Source organism: Ruditapes philippinarum, unplaced genomic scaffold (assembly GCF_026571515.1).
Source record: "Ruditapes philippinarum isolate M1 unplaced genomic scaffold, ASM2657151v2 ctg1262_1_1_1_1, whole genome shotgun sequence".
Lineage (NCBI taxonomy): Eukaryota > Metazoa > Mollusca > Bivalvia > Venerida > Veneridae > Ruditapes > Ruditapes philippinarum.
Window position 1 is genome coordinate 295,405 of NW_026853407.1, and position 18,176 is coordinate 313,580.

The 18,176-nt window shown below is 30.0% G+C and overlaps 1 protein-coding gene across 1 annotated transcript; it reads right to left on the reverse strand.

Annotated features, from left to right (window-relative positions):
- Nucleotides 1-5,771: 5,771 nt before the first annotated feature.
- LOC132736793 (thioredoxin-related transmembrane protein 2-B-like) lies at nucleotides 5,772-17,138 on the reverse strand. The gene is made up of 4 exons (XM_060724008.1): nucleotides 16,945-17,138; nucleotides 11,852-11,922; nucleotides 8,258-8,387; nucleotides 5,772-7,813 (listed from the first exon to the last, which is right to left on the reverse strand). Exons 1-4 carry the CDS (start codon nucleotides 17,119-17,121, stop codon nucleotides 7,703-7,705), a joined length of 489 nt encoding a protein of 162 aa, XP_060579991.1. The 5' UTR covers nucleotides 17,122-17,138; the 3' UTR covers nucleotides 5,772-7,702.
- Nucleotides 17,139-18,176: the final 1,038 nt, after the last annotated feature.

Consider the following 18,176-nt stretch of genomic DNA (forward strand, 5'->3'; position numbering starts at 1 on the left):
CATAAAATGTTTATTTTGATTATTTAATGTGATCCAATTTATGATTGTGTTGTTCATTGTAATTTTGTATTGTTATTTAATAGCATGTTTGTTTGTACAAAAAAGTTTAGATTTATAATTGGTGTGATATTATAATAACTTACATTTTTGTCTTAAATTTAGAAACGAAAGAATTATTGAATAAAAGTAAGTAATAAGTAGTTAGTGTGACCTCATGTTTATATATATATATATATTTTTTTTTTATCATCTGGCTGGAAAAAACAAAGCATCAAAAAGCTGGACATAAGGTACATTCATAATTGCCTACAATATGGGCATGACTTACTTAAACTAGGAAAAATATGAATTAATAAATAAATATAGAATGAACACTGTTGTTCATTGGAGGTTAGGCTAGTCAAATGATATGCTTAAATTTGCCTTGTGTTAACCTCATTATACAATTATAATTGTTATAACGATGCTTTTACATGAAGATCATGAGTTGACATGTTTTGTAGCATGAGAAAAATGTTTTATTCTCAATGTATTTAACCTCTATCCTGCAGATAATTTCAGTAATGGAATATTACTTGTTATGAATTTGGAACAGTCAGGTTAAGGGGTAAAACATAAAGGTGTACCTAGCTTTAAGTAATTTTGCTATAGATTGTGGCATTTGAAATAGTTTGTAACTATGTATTAAATATTTGTTTATATTTGCATACTCCATTAAAGATTTGCATTTGTGATATACAAATTTGATAAAGATGAGCATTTAGATTTAAAATTTGCATAATTTAATCATGGTTAATTTTTATAAATTTAAATAAAAATATTCCTTCTGTGCCCTGTGGCATGTTCATTTGTTTAATTTGTTAAACTAAATTTCAGTCCTATAAACAAATTTGTGCTGAATTCTTAAAATGTGTGTTATTTATTTTTCACAGAGGAAAATATTAAGTGTTATTTCTATTTTTCTACAGTACATTTTGTTAACATTAAATTAGCAAATTATCTATAAAGATTTTTATAACAAATTATGTAATAATTACCTATACATTGTATTTTGCACAGCATTAAAGAATGGGAAAATTGCTTTGAAAATATTCTATTTTATTTAATTGTGTATAGGCTTGGAAAAGAAAAAAATATTTTCAACCATGAATATTAATGGTTTTTATTAAGCACATAAGTTGTTAGGGTTACCTTTTTCCAACAGTTAGGACATTGTTATTTTGAATTCTTGAACTCTACTTAATATGATGTTACCAAAGACAGAGGCCCATAAGGAACATAATATAATGTCACCAAATACAGAGGCCCTTAAGAAATATAATAGAATGTCACAAAAAAACAGAGGCCCATAAGAAATAAAATAGAATATCACCAAAAACAGAGGCCCATAAGGAAGACTGTATATGAGCTCGGTTTTTCTTTCTTCTTTTTGCTTTTAGATTTTAGATGGAATCTATTTTTGTATAATTATAAGGAAAAGATACATATTTGTTGCTAATATAATTTAGCATTTCGAAGCTGTTTCATGCCAGTACAAAATTTATTATACCAAACTAAAACTGTCTAAGATGTTGATAATAGCTCACAATACATGTATGTCTTTGTGATTATCTTTTCTTACATAACAGTTTTGCCATGATTATCAATTCTTTTAGTTGATTGGTTAAAGCAGCATGCCTCCAGATTCATGCTTATTTTCATATAAATTTTGAAAATGTATTTATAAGTAAAATATTATGAAGTGAACTAAGAAAGTAATTTATTCTTTACATATTGCACTTACTCAGGTCTTCACTCATTTATGTAATGCACACAAAGCACGTCAGATCTTTCTCTGCCAATAAAAAACTGGAAAGTTGCTGGAAAGATCTTTGACGTGCAATCCAGCCAAAAAAGCATTATTTTTAATAACACATTGCTTAGAACTATCTTTAATGCTTACACTGCTATTGTTTTTCTATACTTTCAAGTATTTGAATGGAAACAATAAATTTTAAGTTGCAATAAAAATTATTAGTAAAATAGGTTTTTAATTAAATCTGGAAAATATATTTAGATATAGGGTATGCTGTAACCACAAGCTTTAAAAGTTATACATTGCATTATATAATGATAATATTGCAAGAGAAATTAATATACTTTGCTTTTACAACCTGTTTCTGTATATGTTTGATAACAAAATCATCTCATCTCACCGTGCAAACAATTTTTGAATGGTTTAAATCTTAAAGTGCCACACCTCCAGTTGAATAAATAAATATCTTTAAAAAATCAAATTTTAGAAAATAATATATATTTTTAAGGGACTTTATGGAGGTTTTTTGACTTGATGAGACTCAGACCAATAAGTTGTGTGCCAAATTTCAGATCATTTTCTCTTTCCATTCTTCAAGAATTCTTAATTGTGAAAAATGACTCAATGAGATCAGTTTTCGGGAGTTTTCATATTGACATAGGTAGGCAGAATTATAACTGTTCAATAGAATTTCTTTAAACTGAGCATCTTGTTAGAATATGATGACAGAAATATTTTGAGCTCTTGAAATAGTAACCATAAAAATATGAAAAAAATATGAGCTAGTGTACAGCTTTTGAATTTTTTTTTGTATTGTATATTGTGCTAGTTATGTAGCTTTACATGCCTTGAAGTCCTATTACAGAAATGTCCATGTTAAATAATTGTCTTGTAAGGCAGCATATTATCATGTGTCAAATAATTGTTTTTCTGATTTTAGAATTACATATTTTGCTATTAGTTAGTCAGGTTTTGTACAAAGTATGTTTACTTAGAAATGCTTGCATTATATATATTGTATATGCATCTGAGATGTCACCTATTTCTTAGCACTGCAATCAAGTACAATGGTAAATTATAGCAATTTTATCATATATCCAAAGTGAAGACAATTTCTGCCTACCATTTTAATCAAAACACACCATTATTGTCCATTTAGAATAAATGCAAGATTTCATTTCATAAGTAAACACAATGGTCATGGCAGATAAGACTAATTCTAGCTTCCAAAACAATCTTTAGAAACCAAACAATGGTTTCTGTTTAAAGGTGTGTTTTTTCTTCATATTTCAAAGTACAATATATCTAACTATAGTAACATTTGTGCCATTTTAAATAGCAATATAACAGAAACTTGTACCAGCTTTTTGTACACCTAAAAAGTAAATTTTTTTGCCAAATTGTAACCTGATTATGATGTTTACTATACTTTAATCTGTCTTATGAATAACTGACTGTGTTAAGTCTATATTTAACCCGATGTGGAAAAGTTGTTCTCATCTTCAATATCATTTGGCTGTTTTTAGTACAAAATTTTAAGATATTTAACAATGTGCAGAAGCAGAAATGGTTTACATGTAAGTGCAGTTATGCATTTTCAGATGTGACTGATCACCTATTGATTTGATTTTTCTATAGAAAAGTAAAATGTGCTATGTCTTAAAAAGTAACACGTGTTGACTGTACTTAGAAAAGTTACACGAGTTGACTGCATTTAAGGAAAGATAACAATACATGTGTTGACTGCATTTTAGAGAAGTAACACGTGTTGACAGTATTTAGAAAAGTTACATGATTGCATTTTAGAAACGTTAACATTACATTGTGTTGACCGCATTTTAGAGAAGTAACACGTGTTGACTGTATTTAGAAAAGTTACATGATTGCATTTTAGAAAAGTTAACATTAGATTGTGTTGACTGCATTTTAGAGAAGTAACACGTGTTGACTGTATTTAGAAAAGTTACATGATTGCATTTTAGAAAAGTTAACATTACATTGTGTTGACCGCATTTTAGAGAAGTAACATGTGTTGACTGTATTTAGAAAAGTTACATGATTGCATTTTAGAAAAGTTAACATTACATTTTAGAGAAGTATCACGTTGACTGTATTAAGAAAAGTTAATGAGTTGACTGCATTTTAGAAAAGTTAGCAATACATGTGTTGTCAGTATTTTAGAGAAGTTACACATGATGGTTGTGTTGAGTGTATTTTAGAAAAGTTACATGTGTTGACTTACTGTATTTTAGAAATGTTACATGTTTTGACTACATTTTCAAGAAGTAACATGTGTTGACTATATTTTAGAAAAGTTACACATCTTGGCTTACTGTATTTTAGAAATGTTACATGTTTTGACTACATTTTCAAGAAGTAACATGTGTTGACTGTATTTTAGAAAAGTTACACATGTTGACTTACTGTATTTTAGAAATGTTATAAATGTTAAAAACTGTGTTTTAGAACCTTTACGAATATTGTAATTTATCGAGGCATTTGAAAAGTTTGTTGGAGAAGGAAAAGATATTATATGATTTACTGTTTGTCTATATATAGTTTTACAGAGCAAATATGAAAAAATAAATATGAATAAGTCAGTTGTAAACATATTGTTGTTGTATTCTGTTAGCGGTCTCCTCAATGATCGGTCTCCTCAATGATAGCTATTCAGTAATATAGCTGTCTGTATAAGTAAGAAATTCAGTTTATGGTTATTTTGTAAAAAATTAAATTTATTTAAACTAAGGGAAGTAACTGTTACAAAGTTTACAAATAGTTGCACAAGTTTGGTCCCTTGTACTTAGAAATATTCTATGGCCTATTATCATTGGAAACTTGGGCTATAGTTCATGTATTATCAGAGGGTGTAAAAAACAAAATACACCCACAACATTTATCATAGCTTTAATTTATATAGAATTTATTTTAATTTGATTGTGTAGGAAGCTATAAGCTTGCAGACACACACCTGAATCCATTCCTGAGACTGACCATTAATGTGCAACAAGTGTAAAGTTTCTTGCTCAAGTTTACAATAAAATTATAGCTTGCCCAAGTAAGGGATTGAACCCACGTGGTTAGAGATCCTTAGATTATATGACTCATGTGTTAACTACTCGGCCATGCTGCCACATATAGCCTTGTGTGCTTTTTACCAAGCCATTCAACAAATTTTCTTAACAATAAATAATTTTGATTTCAGATGGCAGTGTACAGTAAGTTAAAGTATAGCAACAAGAAAAGTTATGTGCAAATATCATGGCCTTGGGCAACATCCAGGGATTTTCTGTAGAGAAAATGATGGAGTACAATATCTTAAAACTGCTTTATTGCATGATAAACAGAAATAAGAATTTTGATAGGGCCTAAAGTTTAAATTTAATATATTTTGCTTCCCTTTAATAAATTGTCAATAAAGCATGTTACTGGTATAAAACAGCTGAGATACATCAATGACAAATCTTCATGGCCATGTGATAATTTATGCATAGAATTAATATAATTATGACTTTAAGCACTGACTTAATATACATACAGTTCGACCTCAATTATTAGAATTGCGGGGGATTTAATATTTACTTTGAATAATCAATTGGTTTGAATAATCGAAATCCATAGCAAAAGTACCATCTACAACACAATTGTATCCATTAATCATTCGAAAAAAATAAATACATGTATATAGTTAATTAAGAATAGAAGTTAGTTGTAATGGTAAGTCTGAGAAACACCACCATAAGAATTACCATGAGAAAGAATAACATATTTATTAATTTAATAGAAATTTTATTAAACTTACAAAACAAACATGTACAAGAGATTCAAATAATACATTATGAATATGATAATACAGATGAAGAAAATAATGATTAAATTGAAATTTAGTTTTAAAATAATTGTTTTTTGCCTTGTGTCTTAAAAACATGTTTTATTTATTATTCGGTAAGTCTATACATGTTTTTTCTTTTTTAAGTTTTGTCTGAATATGTGTATACTGGTAAATGGTAAAAACAACTTCACAAAAAACATAACTCAATATTGGATGAAAAAATACATAACAACCAGGTTGACTCGGCATGCATTTAGTTTTTACAAAAGCTGATGTAATCTTGTCTATATCTCAAATTTTATATTGTAGGTTTGTTTACAAACTATTGTAAATACTATAGAAAAAGGGGACAGTAATGTGTATGTAAACAAATGTGATGCAAAACAGGCATTGTGTCATTTCATAGTATGGAATGCATCTTATGTCAACTGACATGCAAAACACAAATGTTGCTGTGGAAGGAAGAAAACAGGATTTGTAACAACACAAGAAAAATACTGCATGAACACAAGAAGGAACAGAACCATTTTTAAGGAATGCTTGATATCAACTCGTGTTAAATTCTACAACTGACCTATAGCTTAGTTATGTAAATAAACAATGATTTCATACTAAATTGCTAACAGCCAATGTCACATGTGGTAAAAATATTGCTGATTTGATGAATTAATCTTGAAACTCAAACATAATGATACATAACTGATTTTTTTAACACTTCTCTGGGGCAAATTTCTTTGTTAAATCTAAGTGTAAATAATTTGATATGTATTCAGTTTTATATTAATTCAATCTATACTGAATGCAATACTTCTTTAAACTTTAAAGAATATGTTACTCCAAGGTCAAAATTCAGCTCAAATACATGTCTATTATCCACATACTATTAAAATTTTATTCATTAGCATATGAAACAAAGAATGTATTTCAATATTTTGGGAAATAATCCTTCAATTGTTTATTTTATATACCAATATCTGCATGTGAAGTAATGTATGTATAAAAGTATTTAACAATAACATCAACAATTATATAAATGTCAATACATGAACACAAAGAATTTTAACCAAGTTGTTTCTTATCATCTGGTCTGACATCTAAAAAATACCCCCCTCCCTCCTGTTGTCAGTTTTGTTGCCAGAAGGCACTTCTGTTTTACAATTTGACACATTAAATAGAGAAACTATAGATAACATTGTCATCATACATGTTTTAATGTGTTTTCTTGGATACCTAATTTGACAACCTGGTATTGTATACTTGACAGACTTGAAGGTTTAAATTGATATGTCTTGTTTTGTATTCAGTTCTGTTTGCCTGCTATTGTGTGTTTATATATCTGTGCCCCAAAAGTATTCAGGTAAATGTATACACAGAGGGATTGGGAGAGAGACTTAATTAATGCTATATTGTCACAACAAGACACAGCTGTCATTTCGTTGGTTTATACAGTGTAGTAAGTCAATTGTGAAACTTGAAACAATCTTCCATGATCAAATCAATCAAATATTTTATTCATTTTTTGGTTTTTTTTTTTTTTTTGCAAAAATTTAACAGATATGTTGTTAGATCTTTTAAAAAGCCATTTTATCTTTGAGCGAAATTTTGATTCTTAAGTTAAATTTTTTTTCCATTTATTATTATTTCATTTATTACACTTATAGGTCTTAAAGAAGGGAAAAAAGCATCTTTTTTCCAAATAATTTTTTTCTCCTAAATATAGGATACAAAATAAACCCAAATAGTCCTTGGGTAGTGATATTTAAAATACAGTAAGAAAAACATTTTTTACAAACAAAACACTGTGAACAAATTTCCTGTGTATTTTCCATATAATAGTGAATGTCAACAAACTATCAAAGCATTTTTTATCACGTTAAAAATTGCACCAAAATCTTTTTTTCCACCATAAACACTTCCTGACTATACAAATATAACTATATCATCACTTAAGTGCAAAAACTGGTTAACTCCTATTTAATTTAGAAGGCACTAACCCGTTACTGCACTAAGTTGATGATTATGGCATATGAGATATTCACCAATTAACCGGACAACATATAGTTTATTCTGTCTCATCAATTTTCTTTCTTTTCCTGCTGAACATCTTTGTCTTTCTTTGCCTTTGGTAAGACTTTCTTACATTGACTATACACTTCATTAAGTTCAAAGTCATTGATGATATTTTGCTGAAAAATAAAGTTTACAATCATTTAATATAATCAAATCCAAGCAGTGAATTGTCAATAAAAGCAGTAAAATGCCAATAATAGCAGTAAATATTCAACCATAGCAGTAAAATAAAAACAATAGCAGAAATATGCCAATAATAGCAGTAAATTTTCAAACATTGCAGTTAAATATAAACAAAAGCAGTAAAATGCCAATAATTACAGTTAAATGTCAACAGTAGCAGAAAAATTTCAAAAATAGTAGTACATTTTCAATAATAGCCAATAGAAAAATCCAACAATAGCAGTAAATTTTCAACAATAGCAATTAACATTCTCAATAATGACAGCATAATTATTTAAAACAATAGCAGTAGACTTTTTTCAACAATTACAAGTTCTGCTCTGAAATGTCAATTATAATTTCCAAGGAAATTTTTAATAATAATGAATTTGCAGTACCTTGGTAAATACATATTTGACAACAGTTCCTTTGCCACTCATAGCTGGCCTTCTCATCTTTTCCTTCCCATCTTGGAACAGTATTAGTGTAGGCAATTGCTTGGAAAATGATGATGTGTTCACTCTGTACCTGTAGAAATAGTAATTTCTTTAGTGTAGAAATAGTAATTTCTTTAGTGCAGAAATAGAAATTTCTTTACTGTAGAAATAATTATTTCTTTAGTGTAGAAATAGCAATTTCTTAAGTGTAGAAATAGTAATTTCTTTAGTGTAGAAATAGTTATTTCTTTACTGTAGAAATAGTAATTTCTTTAGTGTAGAAATAGTAATTTCTTTAGTGTAGAAATAGTAATTTCTTTACTGTAGAAATAGTAATTTCTTTAGTGTAGAAATAGTTATTTCTTTACTGTATAAATAGTAATTTCTTTAGTGTATAAATAGTAATTTCTTTAGTGTAGAAAAAGTAATTTCTTTAGTGTAGAAATAGTAATTTCTTTAGTGTAGAAATAGCAATTTCTTTACTGTAGAAATAGTTATTTCTTTACTGTAGAAATAGTAATTTCTTTAGTGTAGAAAAAGTAATTTCTTTAGTGTAGAAAAAGTAATTTCTTTAGTGTAGGAATAGTAATTTCATTAAATTATTATTTTACTCATTATGGCTTATAAATAACAGTACAATTAACTACAGTGTTTTATTTATATTATCGATATGTGATATTTCATGATAATATCTCATATAAATCACACCAGAGCAGTGTGCTAATGAACACTTAGTTATGGGCCAGTCAATATTTTACTAAAGAACAAGCTGTCAATGTTATGCATATAACTTGTAAGTGCTTGCTTATCTATTAAGATCAAATGCCTGTGGACAATACAGTATGCCTGTATTTATGGCCAGCTCAACACCGTGAAATAAGCTTTTAAGTCAACATTAAATTATCAGATTTTATTCCTGCTTTTTTTCATTTAAAAAAGGGTTTTCAACCCTTTTAATTCTAAATTTATATGGGGCTTCTCCATCAGTCAAGGGTTAAAAAACATTTGGGGTTCATCATATTAGCAAAAAAAATTTAAAATATTTTCAGGAAACAAAAAAAGGAAAATCAGAGCATGGTTTATCATTTTTCGGGCTGCACTGGTCGCAGGGTAGATTTTGTACCAACATCACCTATGGGGTTTTAATAATGTAAAAGAAAAAAAAATTATCTGGGCCCCCCTACAACTGCTTACATTAGCTTTTAAAATTTAAATTTCTAAATTTTTAAACGAAATAATGTTAAAAAGTATGAAAAATTTAAAAAAAACTTTAATTTTTTTTAAAATTTGAATCTTTGATATTTGGGGTAAATAAATTTTTAAATTTAAAAATGTTAATTTTTTCACATTTTACTTGCGTAAAAGTGAGGGTAAAATTCATAAATTTTCTGTTTTTATTACCCAAAAGGGATAACCCGAAAAAAAAGTTAATTTAAACATTGTAAATTTACCTTTAAATTATATAACAGTTGATTTTATTTTATTTATAGTTTTTTAAAAATTTATTGATAACCTAATTTCAACTTACCGGGGAAAAAAATCGAAAAAAATTGAGTAAATTTACCATGGGGAAAACCCGGGGGCAAAAAAAAAACATAATCCAGTTAAAACGTTTTTCTCGAGCTATCTCATTTTGAAAATGTAACAAAAAACCTTTTGTTTTTCCCTTTAAAAAGAAACATTTCCCATTAACAGAATGAAGGCAGATGCTGAAATTTAACTAAAAATTTTGTCAAAAATAAAAATGGGCAAATCCCAAAACCCTAGCTGATAAAGGGGAAAATTTAATGGGAATTTGGTTAGATAGAAAAAACCCTTTGGGCAAGAAACAAAATTTTTCAAAATTTAAAATTTTTTTCTTTTTTGGGGGAAAAGATGATATAAATGGAGGAAACAAAACAGGTATACAGTTAAAACGAATAAAACTTAAAGGGCTTCAAAGAAATAATCAAAATAGCGGGTTTCTCTTACTTTATAATGTATAATAAAAAAAAATAAAAGATTTAAAACCGAGCAAGAGATCCCTTTTACTTAAACAATTTAAAAAAAAAAAAATTTCTGAACTCATGTAGTTCAACTTTTAAAAAAAACCCAAAGATGATGAATTTAAAAAGGAGGATAAATATTTACCCCAAATGCCCAAAACGGACTTTTATAAAATGCATTGGTAGGAAAATACAAAAGTACTGAAAGCAATAAGGAATTTAATGTTAAAATTGTGTTTATTGATGGGTATCAAATGACTCTTTTTAATATTTACAAAAGTAGTTCAACAAGATACTAATGAAAGTATGAAGCCCTGTCCTTTCTAACAAATAAAGTGAAAGTAGAGTTTAATATCAAGGCCATTCAACCAGAATTAAATTTCCACATGCTTCTACATCACATATATAAATTAAAAGCAAGAATATAGTTTGTTGGTACATGTTTTCACTCTTCCAGGACTAATGGCATGGCAAACAGTTGTTAAGCCAGGTCAGTATGCAAAACAAAAAATAAATGCCTGAATATATTGTCTATTGCTCATTCACAGCAAAAATAAACCTCTTATATAAAAGTCCATTTAGCTAACCATAGACAAGCCGATAGCAGGTCACAATCACTATGAAACATCGGCTGGATTGTTCATTTGAATTTTTAGTTTCAACACATTTTGGCCACATCTTGCCAGTTAATCAATGCTGATGGGTTTACCCGGTAACCCAACCAGTAATTAATTAACCCTAATTGGTTACCATCATTACCAAATTCTTCCAAAGTAAATGACTACTTATTTATTTTTTTATGATTCTAATCTGTACTAGGCAAATAACCCTTAAATCAAGTAGAGATATTGATAAAAATTTTTGTCAAAGGAACGGTTCGCTTTTTCGAGGAATGAACCAAAATTTCCCGGCGAACAAACAAGCCGTCCCCATTTTAAGGGGACGAAAAATTTCAGGAAAAGGATTTATAAAAATACAGCTTTTTATAAAAAATACTTACAAAAAAATATACAAAAACAAAGCAAGAAGCTGATTGGTAAATAGGACTAGATTTTTAACGCCCTTTTCAAAAAAACACCCAAGACAGGGACTCTGCCCTCGCCCCGAAAAAACAAAGATGTTGAAGGGTGTACTTTACAATGGTAAATATTGTAATGTTTTAACCCATATTATGTGCAAGTTAATTCTTTCCAGTGAAAATAGAAAAAATCAAATTACTTGAAACATGCACTTTTTATCATATTTTAGTTAAGTAAAAATTATAATTTATCCAAAAAAATTAAACTAAAAATGACATAATTATAGACATGTATGCATAAAGTTGAGCTGGTTAGGAAAACCTTCAATATGTTTGGTATATTCAACAATCAAATTGGGATTTTTGAACAGTTTTGTTAACTGGGAAAAGGTCAACATTTATTAAGCCTCAAGTTCATGCAGAAAAAAACCAATGTCAATGACTATGAATCTACATTTTTTCATAATCTTTCATTCACACTTTTATCACCACTAAACTACACAGATCTACCTGAATTTGAAATTACAGTTAATATCATGTATCTTTTATAACTGAAAGGTACCTTGTTTTCTGTTTTTGAGGACAATGACACAGCCGAGAAAAGTGAGCCACTCCCATTGTTTCTGAAATTAGATAAACAGCTCAGCTAATCACAAATGCAGGTTGAAGTTACATTGATGACCAAAAACAATTTCAGTAAAAACAAGATCTATGCAACTTTTACTTTAGATAAAAGTTCTACCATACACCAGTCATGTGTGACTGGCTTATAAAATAGTGATAATCAGTGTTGTTATATTTTCTGGTCCTTCGGGATCATTGACTCCAGCACTATTAATTGTTGAGAAATGAGTACCGCTCAAGCCAGTGCTAGAGGACGTGAGGGATGTTGCATTTATTCATTATCCCTCATGTACAGACTCAATCAAACCGAGTCTGCAATTTTCATGTAATTTTGTTGTGACTAATGCTTCCGAGGGATCACTTTGTTTCCAGATTTGAAAACTTTCACAAGAAGTATAGCAACAAGAGCTGTCGGTAGGACAGCATGCTCGACTATTCTTAGTGCTTGATAGTAAAAAAAATGCCTGATACAGTTACCTCCTCCTGTTTACAGGTTGGGGTCATGATGGTGAACAAGTGTGCAAAGTTTCAAAGCCATATGTCAATGGACTTTGAAAATATTTGAACTATTACAAAAACTTTAACGTAAATTCTAAGTCGAAAAAGGGGCATAATTCTGTCAAAATGCTTGATAGAGTTACCTCCTCCTGTTTACAGGTTGGGGTCATGATGTTGAACAAGCGTGCCAAGTTTCAAAGCCATATGTCAATGGACTTTGAAAATATTTGAACTATTACAAAAACTTTAACGTAAATTCTAAGTCGAAAAAGGGGCATAATTCTGTCAAAATGCTTAATAGAGTTACCTCCTGCTGTCTACAGGTTGGGGTCATGATGTTGAACAGTGTGCAAATTTTCAAAGCCATATGTCTATGGACTTTGAAAATATTTGAACTATTACAAAAACTTTAACGTAAATTCTAAGTCGAAAAAGGGGCATAATTCTGTCAAAATGCTTGATAGAGTTACTTCCTCCTGTCTACAGGTTGGGGTCATGATGGTGAACAAGTGTGCAAAGTTTCAAAGCCATATGTCAATGGACTTTGAAAATATTTGAACTATTACAAAAACTTTAACGTAAATTCTAAGTCGAAAAAGGGGCATAATTCTGTCAAAATACTTGATAGAGTTACCTCCTCCTGTCTCTACAGGTTGGGGTCATGATGGTGAACAAGTGTGCAAAGTTTCAAAGCCATATGTCAATGGACTTTGAAAATATTTGAACTATTACAAAAACTTTAACGTAAATTCTAAGTCGAAAAAGGGGCATAATTCTGTCAAAATGCTTGATAGAGTTACCTCCTCCTGTCTACATGTTGGGGTCATGATGGTGAACAAGTGTGCAAAGTTTCAAAGCCATATGTCAATGGACTTTGAAAATATTTGAACTATTACAAAAACTTTAACGTAAATTCTAAGTCGAAAAAGGGGCATAATTCTGTCAAAATGCTTGATAGAGTTACCTCCTCCTGTCTACAGGTTGGGGTCATGATGGTGAACAAGTGTGCAAAGTTTCAAAGCCATATGTCAATGGACTTTGAAAATATTTGAACTATTACAAAAAACTTTAACATAAGTGGTTACGCCGACGCCGACGCCGACGCTCGGGTGACTGCAATAGCTCTACTTATTCTTATCGAATAGTCGAGCTAAAAATTATGGGTCATAAGTTTGCCTGCTCTTCATCGGAGGTTATTTTGGTTCCTGGTCCTGTTATATTTGGAGGATGCCAGGATCAGTACCAGCAGGGTAACCTGCACTACTGTTTACCAAAGCACACAGGCAAACAATTTTTCTTGTCTCCTGTCTCTTTATGGTTCACATTTAAATTGACATTTGGATTCCCTTGCCAATTACCATAAATACAAATGTGAAGTTTTGCAAACTTATGTTTTCCAGAAATGGGACTCTAAGTGCATGAATTCACAATCGTTAGATGAATAAATTATCAACTAAATTAATGTACGTAAATTTTTGACTGAATGGCCATATTTCAAAAGAAAAAATAGTGTATGGTAGTGTTGAGTGAATTGTGCTGCCTAAAATGTGCAGTCCTAAGTGCATTATAAATTTTGTAATCATAAAATTGTGCACACTAAGTGCATTATAAATTTTTTAATCATAAAATGTGAAGTAAAAAGTGTACAACCGCTGATGATAGAGTTGGGTACCGCCAGAAAGAAAATACCACGGATTTTCATTGTATGCTGTAGGTTAATTTTTTATCTCTAAAATAAGTATCACTAAGGTAGGCTGGTATAGAATTTCAAATATTTAATTTAAGCAGATCTATAAAATACAGATTAATCAGAGCATCATTTAACTTTTTTTAATCAGGTACTTTCGACAAAATTCAAAAACATCAAATATGCTGCGTATGTTGACAATCATAAATTAATTGGGTCATGAATCAGTTTTTGTTTTTTTTGGTTTTTTTGTTGTTTTTTTTTTATTTCATATTGGTCATTTAAAAACTGTTATATAAATTGCATAGTTAAAATGGGAAAATAAAATGTTTTTGTTGCTTATTGATTAATAAAATAATAGGTCACATGCACGTTAGCCAATTGTCGGTTAGTCCTAGCTGCTATTGTAATTTTTTTATTGCAAGAGCTAAGTATTTAATCCGTGTCAGAAACCAAAATAAACATGTACCCCAAAAGCAAATTAAAATTATCACATAAAAAACAGCTGACCATGTTACTGCTTAATTAATATTCATTAGTTGAACAAACATTACTTTTAATCCAGTTTCTATGCCGTTCTATAATTAGTTAATTGCCATGCGCATGCAGTAAGTGCGTGACGTAAGGAAAACCCCTCGCCTGGTTTGTAGCTATTATATAAATACTTAAAATAGTTACACCCTTATTTTATGCACGGAATGCCCTCATGAATGATTAGTTTTCCTATATTTGGACAAGTAAAAGTAAGTCGACATTTCTTGCTTCTTCCACTGACATCATGCAAGTCGACAATTCTAGCTTACATGCGGTTATCGATAAAGCAATGGTAAGAACTATAGGGGAATGATAACAGTCGGCGAAAGTTGTTTGCAAAGAGGGTAATTCAAAGAAATATTGACATATACAACAGAAAATGATTTCATTTAGTACATTTTACGGATCCGTAATTGCTTTAAATTAGAGCTAAAAGTACCGGTTTTCCAGGTCTGTACTGCTGTACATACCGCAGATGTCTCGGACCGTGGTTTACCAGTATACCGGTTAAACCGCGCACCTCTAGCTGATGAGTATAAAAAACAAGCATTTGATAGTATTGCGGGCAATACAGTAGTCCCCTACCGGTCCCTCAAAAAGTTCTTTAATTGTCATACACTCCTGTGTATTGCCATTTATAATGAATTTGAGGATGAAGTCTGTATTTGAAAATATCGACCACAAAACATAATAAAATAAGTTTGTTTATATCACAGTAATGTGTTAAGTTTCCATGCTTAGTAAGGAAATTATGTTTATACAACCTTGTCATATTATTACGATGTGGGATTTTAAAGTAAATCCTATAAGGAATGAAGAAGTTGGAGTGAAAATACCAGTTTCTCGAAAAAAATCTAAGTTCAAGGGGGACATAATTCTGGAAATAGTCTTGCTAGAGTATTTAACCTTCTCAAAAATGTCGAGTGATAATAAGAAACATATATATGAAGTTTGAAGTAGATACATTAGGAAATAAAGAAGTTATTTAAAAAAGACAACATTTTTTCCCCTAAAAAATCCTAAGTTCAAGGGAGGTAATATTAATATTTTTTGTGCTAGAGTTATAAACCTTGTCACATATGATGTGGTTGATGACCAGGAACTTATATTTAAAGTTTGAAGTAAACACCTTAAGAAATAAAGAACATATAGTGAAAAAGCTGAAAAATTTAAATCAGAAATCTTGAAATTCAGGCTATTTGTTGCCATAGCAACCAGAATTTTCAACATAGGAAGAAAATAAAAAGATGTGCATAATCTCCAGACTGCCATCTACCCATATTTCAAGTTTCATAAAAATATTTTCAGTACTTTTTGAGTTATCACTGGATCCAGTTTATGTGTTAAATTTGCCATATTTTCAGACTATTTGTTGCCATAGCAACCAGAATTTTCAACATAGGAAGAAAAAAAATATATCAAGTTTCATAAAAATATTTTCAGTACTTTTTGCGTTATCGCGGGATCCAGTTTTGTGGACGGACGGACTGACAGACTGACAGACGGACAGACAGACGGACAGAGGGTAAACCTAAAGTCCCCTCCGGTTAAACCGGTAGGGGACTAATAAGGTCATAATAGTGAATTGTATAAGATTTATAATTTGTTTCATATCAATCATAGTAATTTCTATGAACAATCTTGTAATCATAAGAATGGAAACACCTTTTGAGATTGTTGCAGGCACTGACAATAAAAACTGAAAAAATTAGACTTCATGTAAGTATTTAAAAAGATATCAAATAAAAAAGAATTAAAAATATATAGATTTCTACTTATCAGTGAAACTCACTGAGGAAGCTATTCTAAAAAATAAAAGTGGCCCAGTAATATTGGCAGCAAAGGGCCATGGGTGCGTCTGCCAGACATGTATTAGCACAAATACAAAACCCGTCTGTTAGGTCAGTTTAGTCATCCAGTCAAAACTGGTACAAACAGCGACAGGTTTTATACTGATGTGGCAAATCTCTCTTTATGATAACATGCCATTGAATCGGCAGTGATTTTTTCCAGGATTTAGGGAACATGACCCATACCCATGGCATTGGGAATTTCAGCGATGTTTTAATTGTTAAAAATTGGGAAAAAATGCATGACTGAAATTTTAAAGAGATTAGAAATTATGAATACAAATGAAGGTGTGTTTTATTTTGCAGAAGTGTCTAAATATCGTATTATTATTTATTCAGGAATTTCAGCTGGCCAAAAAGTGTCTCCTTACTTTCACATTTTTAAAGTCGGGCGAATTCAATCGTGACTGGGGCGAATCGCATAGATCTATAATTTGTAAATAGTTACTTACGAGTTCAAGGGAACAATCCTCAAATAACACATCACAAATCGGCGGCAGGGTTTTCACAATAAAGAATGATGTTGAAAGAAATAAATTCACTATAAAATGCGGGATAAATAATGATTTTGCTCCTTCTTTTACGGATTTTAAGCTTGGAGGTCGCAACATTCTGCCGATTGCGTCCATTTTGCTAGTCTGTGTCATCAGAGGCTTGACAGGAATAAAGATCAAGTAAAACTATTTATTTTGGGTCGTACACTACTAATTGTTTTACATATCGAAATGTTTTATAAAATTAGGTAGTCAAGACGATAAGATCAGTTATGTACTTTTAGACAAAATTCTGAATAAATTTTATTTAAGTTAAATTAAAGAACAAACTATTAACTTGATAAGTGAAATTGAAGTAAGTTAGTACTTTTTAGACATATTAATGAATGCATTTTATAGACAAGTTAAATAGAAAAGGAATTTTTTAAAACGATAGCTAAACATGGAGAAATTAAGTAAAATCTTAAATACCGAATGCACGTAATGTGCAGACAAATTAAATAAAGATTAAACTATTAAATGAATGGCAAAATGAAGCTAGTAAACCAGTACTTAGTTTACAGAATAATGAATTCTATTTGCACACAATCTGGATAAAGAACAAAATTTGAATTTAAAGTTGGTGTCAAGTACCCACAAGTGACATGTATATAGGCTACATTGATATATTTTTTTACTAAACCATCATTGTTCTATATGTCATAATCAAATTAATAATGTCATCTGCATTCTTTGGGGTTTTTTTTGTTGGATATTAAGTCAAACCGACATTTTCTAAGGTAATTAGGCGACTTTTCTCGCGGAAGATGATCTCAAGAGCCCATCCGTTCATTTTTTTTTCAGTTATGAGCGGGCACCTCAGTAGATCCACCGATGTCCTGTAAGTTACCTAGGTAGCTTCTTCACATGAGAGAATTCAAAGTCCCTGGCGGAATTTGAACATAAAGCGTTGAGGGACAAGTGATTCAAGTTCTTATATAGTTGCCACCGCCGGGCGGAGGAACGCTCGACTTTTTTAATCTTTCCAAAAGCAAACAAACAAACGGTTTACACATATGTGTATATAGAAAATTAAAGAAAAAACAACAACACATTTTTCCTTTCTTTATTTTAATAGGTCTGTATAGTAACCCTTGTTGTTTTTATCCAAATATGAATCCTTTCCATAAGTAAATGACAAGTTAAGAAAA